At 41.3% G+C, this 12,083-nt stretch overlaps 2 protein-coding genes across 5 annotated transcripts in view; one reads left to right on the top strand and one right to left on the bottom strand.

The window, feature by feature from the left end:
- The window catches only part of LOC115433261 (phosphatidylinositol-binding clathrin assembly protein-like), a 39,363-nt gene extending 36,595 nt beyond the window's left edge, over positions 1–2,768 (top strand). For both annotated transcript variants that reach the window (XM_030154572.1, XM_030154573.1), the window contains one exon: positions 543–2,768. In XM_030154572.1, coding sequence (XP_030010432.1) covers positions 543–557 — 15 coding nt within the window. In that variant the 3' untranslated portion in view covers positions 558–2,768. The remainder of the gene's footprint in view (positions 1–542) is intronic.
- Positions 2,769–5,199: 2,431 nt separating this feature from the next.
- rbm14a (RNA binding motif protein 14a) lies at positions 5,200–12,082 on the bottom strand. 3 transcript variants are annotated; one of them, XM_030154576.1, is made up of 9 exons: positions 11,936–12,082; positions 11,039–11,218; positions 10,110–10,294; positions 9,656–9,838; positions 9,427–9,536; positions 8,919–9,200; positions 8,579–8,817; positions 8,011–8,424; positions 5,200–6,059 (listed from the first exon to the last, which is right to left on the bottom strand). In XM_030154576.1, exons 2-9 carry the CDS (start codon positions 11,197–11,199, stop codon positions 6,056–6,058), a joined length of 1,578 nt encoding a protein of 525 aa, XP_030010436.1. In that variant the 5' UTR covers positions 11,200–11,218; positions 11,936–12,082; the 3' UTR covers positions 5,200–6,055. The 3 variants fall into 3 exon arrangements, with proteins under 3 accessions (XP_030010436.1, XP_030010434.1, XP_030010435.1); XM_030154574.1 differs by having other exon boundaries at positions 5,204–8,424; XM_030154575.1 differs by lacking the exon at positions 11,936–12,082 and adding an exon at positions 11,851–11,927 and having other exon boundaries at positions 5,204–8,424.
- Between the last annotated feature and the right edge of the window lies 1 nt (position 12,083).

The raw sequence follows: 12,083 nt of genomic DNA, 5'->3' as shown, positions 1-12,083 counted from the left end.
GAATATATTTTACAAAATTCTGCTGATTAGATTCTAAATATTGAACAGAAGCTGTAGAAATGTTATACATATTATTACAAATAACATGAATGAACTGATCATCCTTATGAAAATGCAAAAAATAAGAGTAACAGTGTGGTTATTTAACATTTGTAGGTGTCATACAGTTCTGTAACAAGTGAAATAGTCCTTCAGAGCTATTTTTAAGAACTCATAAGTCAAACTGAAGACGCAAAGCTGGATGAATCATGTAGTCAAATAATCATGCAATTACTCTGGATGTGTGGAAAAAATCCTTTTTCACACTAAATACTCTTAAGTATGAACACAAGGCACTCAGGAGAACAAACAATCAAGTACATTTTGACCAATTATTCAAAACATTACCCAGTAATATATTTGCTTACTGAGCGCTGATGTTCCAGACGAGCTGTTTTTTCCTGGCACTGCGGCAGGTAATACGCTCGTCAATAGATGCCTGAACACTTGATGAGGTGTTTTGTTGAACTAAATTACTCTCTATTCTCCCCCATCCTCTGCAGATGCACTTCATGTAGGGATGATATTGTAACCATGGCAGCAAAGCTGAGAGAGAGAGAGAGATAAAGAGAGAGAGAAGGCAAGAGACGGAGAGAAAGAGTCGAAGAAAACAAATCCAGAACCAAATCACAAAGCAGGAGCAAGAGGAAGAAAGAAAGAAGAGGATGGAGAAGCAGTGAAAGAAAGAGCAAAAGAAAGAGGGAGGGAGGGGAGAGGAAGGAGGAGAGAGGACTACAGGACGGATAAGAGATGAAATGCTGATCTCTAATCTCCTCTCCTCTCTCCATGTGACTACCAAAACCCTCTGTCTCTGAATCTATAATACCGGGACACAAGAGGCTCTGCATCAATCCCACTCATCCTGTTTGATTTGCCGTTTTCTGAATGAGTAAAGTGCTGTCCGTTTAAATCGACAATTACTCCCTGTAATGATGCTACGAAGGCTGACAGCTCTATCAGTGCAGAAGCTTCACGGCCATTTCTTCTAACTTCCTTGTCATGACAATTTCCTGTATAAAAACAGCTCTCCTAACTCTGCCACTACCCCTCTCCTGCCCATCACTGAATCAGACTCGGAGGACACACATCTCTTTCTCAGATTGGATCGTTTGCTGGCACTTTACTCTGTGTGAACTTTGCCAAGGGTGTATGTCTGTGTAGGTGATTTTAGCATCTTGTTCAGATCGGTTTCCTGGTTGTGTGTGTTGTCCGTCACCTGATGTCAGAAGTAATTGATTTGTATGCGCGTGTGTGCGTGATCCATTTTTCTACATTTCAGCGTGCTGCATCGACCTTACTCTTTAAGTCCTTTATGAGCTGTTTGTTCTTAATTGCCAACTACACATGAAGAAGTCGATGTGGAGCGCTAATATGTGGGCATGTTTGTGTGGGTGTGGATGGACGTAGCTGTATAGGGTACATACTGTATGTATTTCTCTTTTGGTACCTGATGTCATTACTGTGTTGCCAGGTACCAACGTGTTAATGCACTGGAACTACTTATGAAAGCACTGAGCCAGACCCAGGCATCGCATTTGGATGTATACAAACCTCTTACACTAACATGCTGTACACACTGTGTATTTCGTTTTCTCCTCCTCTACAGCTGTGCAATATCATGCAATCTAGTTAACTGTCTTTTCCACTCATCAGTAGACTTTTTAGAAGTGGTTTCCTGCTGTAGTGTTTGTCCACATCAGGAGTCTGTACAGTTTTAGTTTTGTTTGTTTTATAAACGTGTTTTAACTCCTTTTGTTTACCCACACTGCTCTAAAAGTAGACAAAAATGCACTGAGAGCCAGACAGAGAGGGGACTTCATATGAGTATGTAGGTGATTCTCAGTCTTTGCAATCAGAAACTCCCAAAAATATGATGTCCTCCCTGTTCTGAGCATTAGTCCTGTTCAAAATTAGCCCCCCCCTCCCCTTTAAATGCCAGAAAAACCTGGGCGAGGTTAACTATAGGAGCCAGAGGAAAAAGATTTGTTTCTGTAGTGTTAACATTTATGGACAGGGGAGATAAAGGTCAATTGGAGGAGTCAACTAAGGCCGTACAAAAGCAACTGAGTGTAATGTCTGTCGATCACGACCCTGCCTGCAGTGACGACGCAGATTAATTCAGACAGCCAGAGACGTGAGGCTTTAATGAGACGTTAAATGTTAATGTGGCTTTTCTGGCAAATCCAAGGTCGAGTTAGACCCACAGACAGACGGTATAAATAGCACAAACCTTCAAAGAGGGGACAATGCTCTGCTGCACAAAACCTAAAATCATTGCTGGGATGTACAGTTGAAAGGGGCAATAATCGACTGGGGATGAAGTTGTTTTCTATTGACTGTGTCTGTTTTATGTACATGTACTGTATGTGTGTTTGTGTGCACATGCCTTCCCATAGATAAACAGGGTCATGTTCTTCGGTGAAGAGATTGAAAGGTCTCCAAAGCGAGCTGGTAGCGTGCCCTAACTTTAGCAGTGGGTGTTTTTGTGACCGTGTCCAAGTCTGTACTACATGACATCGATTCAAGGTGGCTCTAGGATCACTCATCTGCTGACAAATGCAAAAAGTTCCTTAAGTTCACTGGATGCTGGAATCTCTGAAGTGAATCTACGGCAAACCTCTCCAGAACAGCTGGAGCTGCACACGCTGATGATTCCTGTTGAGTACGTGTTGGTGGGAGACCTTTTAGGATTCGCTCTTGGACTGTAACTGCTGGCTACGCAAAAAAAACTCCCTTGTAGGTACCTGCAGCTACAACTCTACTACCAGCAAAGAGATTTTAGTGTTAGAAAGGTCGCCATCGTCTAAATAAGAGGCCAGCGGACATTTGGATAATAATCTCCTTTGGAAATGGTCATGTTCCTCTCCTTCATCACTCCTTGTTCCGGTGGTTTGTCTTTCTCCGTCAGCTGAATGCTCTTTTCATTGTGCACTTCATGCCCACAACGCAGCTCGATCCATCCTGGGCCAACCTCTGACTGTTACTGTGTCCTCTGTATATAGGTAATGCCGTTCATGTGTTTTTAGACGTGCTCTCTCTGTAAAGTGATCAAAGCCCCATTGGATGACGTACTGTACGTGGGACAATTTATTGCTGTATCTGTGTTTGAATGGTTGTATTTTGAAGGTGTCATCATCCAGGGATGGGTGGGGTGGGTCGGGGTTGATGTTTGTGATGTTCGTGTCCATCTTGAGGAGGAAAGGGGTTGGGTCTGCGGGGAAGGGGTGGGGGTGGGATGGTGGGGGTTCAAGGGTAAACTATCACAACTGGTCTATACCAAGAGTGTCTTCATCAAGGAAGTGGACAGGACAGGGTCTGTCCTCTTCGAAACAGGAACATTTTTTTGCACCAAAGTCATCATCAAAGCGCAGCTTCTTCTAATTCAAGGTCACTACGGATGGATGATATCAGAACTCAAAAGGATTTTTTTCTTTTATTTTTAGAGACAAAGATACTGTCTTTTTTTTTTTTTTGCATGATTAAGTGTCGTCTTTTTATTGGCTTGTGTGCCCGGTAAAAGCATGACCATTGTGTGAACTCTCACTTACCGGTGTGTTTGGGAAATGTTAATGAAATTTCTCCATGAGATTTTTTACTTACCTCTTGACATGAACGTTCATTGACATTCATAATCAACTGTTTTACAAGGTAGGGTCTGTAACTGTTTGAAGGCTGCCTCGCATGCAGAAATGCAACTTGCAAGTAACCCATCAAACTTCAAACTCAGTTACCATTACTGCATCTTTGTAAAACATCATGGATGTCAATGCCAGTTATCACCTAGCTAGCTAGACATTGCAGTCTTGTAAAATTGCTCTTTATTAAAGCATTGCTATTTTCAATATGTGTGTTTGAATGCTTGCTCCTTTTTCATACTATGCCAGCAGTATCTTGGGAGGTTGTGATTGAAGGTCAAAGTACTGTAATATATGTTTGGTCTGGTCCACATTGTGTGGTGTTAAACGTGTTTGCCAAGTCTAGTCCTGTCTGTTGTCATCAACTGGACTGTGTCGTTTCCCATCATCCTTTAATTATCAGCTGGTTTCCTGAATACGGGTTTTGATTCCCTCCAGGCTACAACTTCTTTAATTTCTCAAACAACAGGCCAGGACTATAGTACATGCATAAAAGTCATGGAGGAGGTTATGGACATTGATGACAGGAAATTCATGTTCACTCTACAATATTCAGTTTAATACCTGACAACTTAGGTTTCACGTCTGTCAGCCTCCTTTCTTAATGCTTTTGTCCCAAAATCATACTTTAAGAACACACTTGTCACATTTCCACAAAAAGGGATGGACAAAAGGTACAAGTGGCTTTAATATATCCTAGGTTACACTTAAAAACAACCTCCAAGCCTTTGTTTGTGAATTACAGCCTGAAAAGGTGGTTCTCTGTATGAACATGTGTTCACACATTCAGCTCATTTTTCCTTCAAGTTGGAAAACTAGAGCAAAATGTTTTCTACTTCATACCAAGAAAATAATTAAGTTGCATTTCACATAACTTATAGAGATGCTTTCAAGACTAGCATTTGATTCCTAAAATCACCATCTACTAATCTGCACATACTGGAGTTGACCTGCATATAGCTATTTATTCTTTAAGTTAAATCTTTGAGTAATGTTGCTGTTGGAAACCAGACCTGCATGTCACTAGAGCAGAAACTGCATTTCTGTCATTATGCAAGGTACAAGTGCATAATGTCTGTGCAAAGTTCACACTCCACAGTTCCCCCATTACCTTAATTACCTCAGTATACCGTCAGTGTTTGTATACTGCATTCACTACATTCATTCAGTACATGAGTCCATCTGTAAACAGTTTATCATTTTTGAGGGCATGAATCTCAGCATTGTCCATGAAAAAGTCTTAGCAGGGAGTGAGGTTACATACCTTCAATTGCTTCTCATTTCCTTTTTATGTATATCAAAGTGATAGAGTTATCAACAGGTTTGCATTGTTACTAAATTATTGGTTTTTATTTGAAAAGCATAGGTTGATGTTTTTGGAAGAAAATGGAATAAAATCATCATCTGATGCTCACTTCTAATTTATTTGGTGCCTCCTACACAAACACAATCACAGATGAATCATAAAACAGTAATTAGCCTGTTGTGATTCAAGAATATCTTCAAATACTCACACAGAAAAGTATTGGTTCTGTTGAAATTCATTTATTGATAAACATTTCAAAGAACAAAAGGACAAAATGTCGTCTAAAACAAAATTATAATATTCGTGTTCATTGTCATTCATACAAGTTGAATGTGGCATCAACTATTGTTGTTTTGGGGGAGGAGGGGTGGGGTGGGGGAAGTCGAACGTTGAACCAGCAACCGATCCTGAGCCAGGTTATTCAACTGAAATGGAGGGCCTACCAATGTGCTCTTAAGCAAGGCACTTAACCCCCAAAGTGGCCCCAGGGGTGCATATACAAAAACTTTACAACCCATCCTACCTACATGTCCCACATCCGGCTCTGGCTGTGATTGCGTGGTATTCGAGTGGCAGGCGGTTCAGATGCAGGATGTACAGACACACCTGCATCAATCAATATTTAGATTTAGACTAAAACATGGTATGTGTGTCCACAAAAGGTCGCGTTTTGTCAGGAGCAGGAATGTATAAACAGAGGCACAAGTATGCTTGAGAAAAATGCAGGGATATGGTCAGGAAAACTCAAAAGTAGGAAAATGTGAATCTCCCATTCGGAAACAATGAGAGAAAATCCAAAAAATGTGACATCCTGGAAAATAAAAAAAATTCCTGAAGACGGGCCGGGAAAGGAAAATACGAGCATACCTGCATCTGTATGTTTGTGTGAGTGCATGTGTGTGTACGCATGTTTCAGGGAGGGGCAGGAGTGTGTGGTCTGAGTGTTTACCTTAGCGGGGGGGCACCCCATCGTCCACAGCAGTTTCAGGCCTAACGCTGCTGTTTTCCCCATCCCACGCTACAGGTGCGTGTGGCGCACGTCCAGGGCAAGGGCTCAGTTTGGCTCCCTCCCACTCTAGCTGCAATAATCAGCAAGAGGAAGAAGGTGGCTGGAGCAGCAGCAACAACAAGGCATGCAACTAACAGTTCACATGGAGCAGGTGGAATAATGTGGAAATGCAGAGAGGCTGTGTGTAACTTAAACCTAACAGAGCACTACCAATTCAAGTGGCGAGTAAGCATAACATGAGGAACTAGTGTGGTACAGTCACGAACAGAGCTACCATACATGTGGAACAAGATGTGTATTAGAATAATCTCCACATGTAGTTTGCGTCACATGTGTAATATGCAACAACCCAACAGCACTTAATACTAATCAGAGTTGTGTAGGTGAGACATATGTGCAGAGCCAGTAATCCTAGCGATGTTTCAGCATGAGGTGTGTTCCCGTTGAGGTCAGAATAAGGGAAAAGGAAAACCAAAAGGTCATCGGTCCTTTTCACTGCTGCTCGAGAAAACCAGCAGACCTTCAACTGCAGTGAGATTGTCACCTCTTATCCACTCATTCAAAAATCACAGCTGCACCCACCAGCAACACACCACTGCACCGCATTTAGCACACACTTGTACCTGTTTCCAGCTCAAATGGGTCCCCCCCCAGCTCAAGGAAACGAGGGTGATCTTCACAGAATATACAAGATCTGAAATGATGACTGACATCTTGCTCCAGCGTACGGCTGCACTTCAACCCGGACATGCTATGAAGCACAAGAGTTTCCTCTTCAACTACTGCCACATCACAAACCGTCAATTTCTTTATAACTGAACTGCCCTTCTCCATCTGTTCTATATTTCCAGTTGTTTAAGAAGACATACAATCACTTATTAACAGTCAAAACCCTTAGCATTTAACCAAATGTTGGTTGGCATTACTTTTTATCTTAAAAGAAGGTTCATTTACACAAGTACCAATTGCACAAGTTCTGGTATGAAAACTAGCTCATCTTTCCCTCAAAATACCCAATGTTTCCATGAGAGCCAAAGAATGAAACAAACTAAACCAATGTTACCAGAAAAATAATTACAAAAGTAGAGTGTATAATGAACAGATTATTTCTGTCATTCCTCCAGCCTTTCTAAATGCACACTTCTACATACAAAACTGTTACAAAAAACAAAAAAATCCTATTAAAATCTGAAAAAGAACAAAACTGTCATCTAAAACTGGAAATAGATGAAATTTCATTTAGTTTGCTTTTGTCTTAGAACATTCTGGTGGCAACACAGAGAAACATGAAAGTAGAAGAGTGTGTCCTATTACAGTTTTGTCATTTTGGAATTTTGGCTCCTAGTTGGCTGCTCTTTACACAGCAGTGGTGAGGACCTTCCATCTGTGAAACTTCAAGTAGACATGTTATGTGAGTTAAATAAAAATGTCACTAACATGCTGAAGCTCAATCTGTTTTCATTATCCAAAATGACAGGGCAAAATGTAAATATCATTACTTAGCGTTGATTGCTTCATTAGCAATAGCTCTGGCAGCTCAAACCACCCTAACCCACATTTAAGACAAATTGGTCAATTTAACATTCTCAATCATTCACAATCTTGAGACACGTTCTTCAGCCTTCTCTTGCACACCTAACCCTGGATTCCAACATCTTCCCAAACAATATTCGGGCACCAGGTGCCCCGTAAGTACTAGTGACACTGTTTTGTCAATGGATGTAAATGCTGCTGAATATTAACTGAACCTCTGATTTCCACCACTACTATTCACTACTTAGCAAAACAGTGAAAATGCCTCATATTTAAAGCCCATTTGAATGATAACCTTACTCCCTCTCTGATTCTTCTCTTTACACTGTCCTTTATGGAAATACACATGCACACACGCACGCACACACGTCTGTAGTGTGGAAGGAGTGTGTGGGGGGTGGGACTATCGGTAAGGGGGTTCTGGCGTGTGGTAAGGGTAATCATGGCGCTGGGGCGTGGGTTGCCCGTGTGCGGGTGTCTGCTCATACGGTGTGGATGCGGAGTAGCTTCCCGCTGCTGCGTAAGCTCCTGATGAATCATATGCTCCGTAGCCTCCAGATGTGTCATAGCTCCCCGCCGAGGCATCGTAGTTCCCAGATGATGCGTCGTAGTTCCCTGATGAGGCATCATAGCTCCCCACTGAGGCGTCATAACTTCCTTGAGTGTCGTAAGTTCCTGGCGGTGGGTAGGCTGCTGATGTTGCATATGTTGGGGGTGCCGAGTATGTCCCTGGGGGTGCAGGAACTGTCGTGGAGTCCTGTGCTTGTGTGGTGGCAGGTGGAGGTGGAGGAGGTGGTGGGGGAGGAGGATTTGTATAAGCATACTGGAGGTACTGATACTGTTGCTGGTACTGTTGATACTGTTGGTATTGATGCATTTGCTGGTAGTACTCTGAGTAAGACCTGAAATAGGAGGGAATAAGCAGAAGGGAAAAGGGAGAGCAGAACATAGCCAATTACACATCACAAATGAAATAATTAACTATATACACGTGTAAATGTGCCATTATTAATTCTGGTTAGTTCAGGTGTATGATAAACGATATTCAACGTGTACCTTGCAACAGGATCAGACCCTTCTGGAGCTGTAGCAGAGGCAGCAGCAGAATCTTCTGGTCCCCCGGGTGGTGTGGGAAGCAAGGCGCGGCGTTTGGGTCGGATCTGAGCAAATGAGCCTGGGACAGGATCTGGTAGAAGTGGGGCTCGATTTCCTCTAATTGGGCTTCGGTCCCGTTCATTATCAGATGAAGCTGCTGCTGCTGCCGCCTTTCTCCCTGCCTGCTGCTCTGCTAGAACCTTGAAGTCCAAACAAAATAGTAATTAAACATAAAAGTAGCAACACAAAATATATCCTTAGGACTGACAGTACATGTCTATGAATGAAGATGTTAACAGACCTTCTGCCCCTCTTGAAAGAACTTTGCCCTCGCTGCCTCAAAGAGTGTTGTTGGATCTGGTCCAGTTTGAGCTTCTGCTTCTTCAACAGCTATATTGGGTCCAGGAGTGTGATTGGCCATATCTTGATACACCTGATCAGCAACAGATCCATACACCTGGCTGGCAAGTGCACCATATATCATACCATCTGCACCTTTAGAGGCTGTAATGCCCTTTAGAGCAGCATATGTAGGATCGAAAGATGTTGTGTTGTAGAATGAATTATGGACACTTTGTTGAACCTGTAAAATAAAGATTGGAGAAAGAAAATTGCAATAACTGGGCAAATAACTAAAAATAAACTATATATGAATGTATAAAAAGTCCAACTGAAAATACCTGTTCTAACAACTACTTGTGGTAGTTCACAAATTAACGATACATTTGTGAGCCAACATTTTAAAAGGCTAAACACTACATTTTCATTTACTATCATAACAGTGAAACCTTGTTAGAGAACTAGCTGACCTGTATGGGCAGACCAGCAGCAGCGGCAGCAGCTGCTGCTAGTACAGCCGCTTGACTCTGGTGATGTTCAAGAGAGGGAGGAGGCCTAGGAAGAAGACCTTCTCTGCCACCTGCAAGGAGGAGGAAAAAAATGCATAAGAATCAATAAGAATGGATATTATTGATTTTATATAAATACATAAATAAATAAAAACTAAAAGACATAAATTAACAGGACAGCAGTTGTCACCTGTAGAATTAGTTGAATTACCGGCGGTTACAAGCTGGTTGATCAAAGGCTGGGCCTTTGACAGCTCTACAGCCAGCTGACGACCCTTGAAGATGGTCCCGTTAAGTGCATCAATAGCTGCAAGGGCCTCCTCCTTCCTCTCCATGTGCACGAAAGCATAGCCAACATTTGAGCATAATCGTGCTGTTGGGTAAACAGAAAATGGATATTGGGGTTACTGAAAATGTGTTAACTTTATATTTGTACTTTGTCACATCATTACTTTTTAAGAAATATTAATACATTTACTAGTTCAACCAGACAACAGTCACTATCTGTACACTTGGGAATGCTAATGTCACTAATATCAGGTAATTCCCATTCTAAACTCATACAGAGTTCAATATACCCAAAACACTACATATTGGGTACGTATGGTGTATAATCTGTACTAATACCAGGTCATTTGACTAACCTTTCACTTTATCACAGTCTAAAACTCTTCCAAACGTTGAGAAAAGTCCATGCAAGTCATCTGCAGAACATGTTGCACTGAGGTTTCCCACAAAGACTTTTGTGGAATTTGGTGGGCGTGCACGCGACTCCTCAACCACAAGGGGTCTGCCTCTGTACTCTTTGCCATCAAGATGCCGTATAGCTCTGTGAGAGGATAATCAACATTTTACCACCAATGACTTAAAAACATGATCTTAAACACTTAGGTGCATGCACAGTCTTTCTGTGACTTACAAGTGCAAACAGTACATTATTTTTGTGTCTGCCACTGTCCAGTTGCAGCCTTTAAGCCAAAGAAGCATCTTGAGTTAATCTGAGTACTTTTAAGGATGTCTAAAATTGACAATTTTTATTATGCAAGATGCAATGTACCATTATGAATAATGAAATGGTCTGACCGGTTTTTAAAAATCATGACTAACTCAATGCAAACTCTTTTAGAACTGTGGACATTCACAAAGTGAGCACAGCCTGCCTTTCAAGTTTCAGTTAATAAAAACCGCTGACTGTATCTTAAGAGTTTCATCAAAGAGACAGAAAAGAATGTGTATTGCTTGGAGACCTTTTCTAATCATGATCTTACATAAATGAATATTTTGTTAGAATAGTGAATTGCTGAATTTAAGAAATGCAGATATTCTGGTTAAGTTCAGTCTGTAGATGATTAAAACCAACGAAGGTGATAGCAACAAATGAATAACGGATTGCACACATTTAATGAGTTCAAAGTGTATGACTAATTGTGTTTCCAAATTTAGAAGAGACTTGGATATTAGTGATACCATAAAACCTAAATAAAATGCGCATTTAGTCGAGACAGAACCAAATATTCATTCCTTCTAAATATGTCTAATAAGATGCACCATATCATTTAATAATGTAAAATACCTGTCAGCTGCCCCTTCTCCCTTCAGGGTTACAAAAGCATACTGTCTAAGCAGAGAGCAGGTGTTGATCTCTCCATATGGAGCAAACAGCTTGCTGAGTTCTTCATGAGTTGCATCTAAAGGAAGATTCCCCACAAACAACTTGACGTTCTCACCACTCATCTCTGTATTAACCAGACATCTGCAAAAAAAAAAAAAAAATCAACAGAATACAAGGTTAAATAGTGAAATCATGTACATTAACAGGTGTTGACTGATTGCGACACAATAGAAAGGTAATGATAACCTGACACAAAGTATTAAGTGGCAAACTATTTTGCATATAATCACATCCATGACTAAACGTCAACGTTAGGTTATGTGAAATGCCAGTGGGTTAGTTGTCAGTAACTCACTGGCATTCCACGTTAGCAAGACGCTAACAGTGCTAATAAAAGCCCTTACGTTCATGAAATCGGGCCAAAAATTGCATCTAAGATTTAACCTGAAGACGGACCGTGGCCTACTAGCGTTTGCTTTCACATTAACAACAGTTGGCACAAAACAAAATCATATATTTTAAATTGGACAGTGCATGAAATAGCGCCAAATGAGGTAGGCTAAGTTTCACGGCTAGCGATTAGCTTAAGTGAGTGTCGCAGCGGGCCATCTTGTTAAACGCCATTAACGGCGTTGCTAACGTTAGCTAAAACAGCTAGGCGAGCTAATGCTAACGTAGGTTAGCTAGCTGGTAGATTTAACAGATGGGCTAAAACATTAGGTTGGCTACACACCCATGAGTATTACGCTATGGGTTGTTCACAAATGAATTATCTAATCCTTCATTACTTTCAATTTTAGGTAAATATTGTGAAAATCATTAATTATACAGTATAGCGCGCGCACACACACTTCTTACCCAACGCGATTCTGGATCTGTGTTTCAAACCTCACATCCGGTTCCGGTTTTGTCGATGAGCTTTAGCAGCAACCTGACGCCACGGGGGCGTTGTTTCACCACAACCCAGCTTTTCTAAGACAGTGTTTACTATTTAAAACGTATTGAC

Source organism: Sphaeramia orbicularis, chromosome 14 (assembly GCF_902148855.1).
Source record: "Sphaeramia orbicularis chromosome 14, fSphaOr1.1, whole genome shotgun sequence".
Classification (NCBI taxonomy): Eukaryota; Metazoa; Chordata; class Actinopteri; order Kurtiformes; family Apogonidae; genus Sphaeramia; species Sphaeramia orbicularis.
Note: the sequence above shows the minus strand (reverse complement) of the source record. Positions and strands in the feature narration are given on the sequence as shown.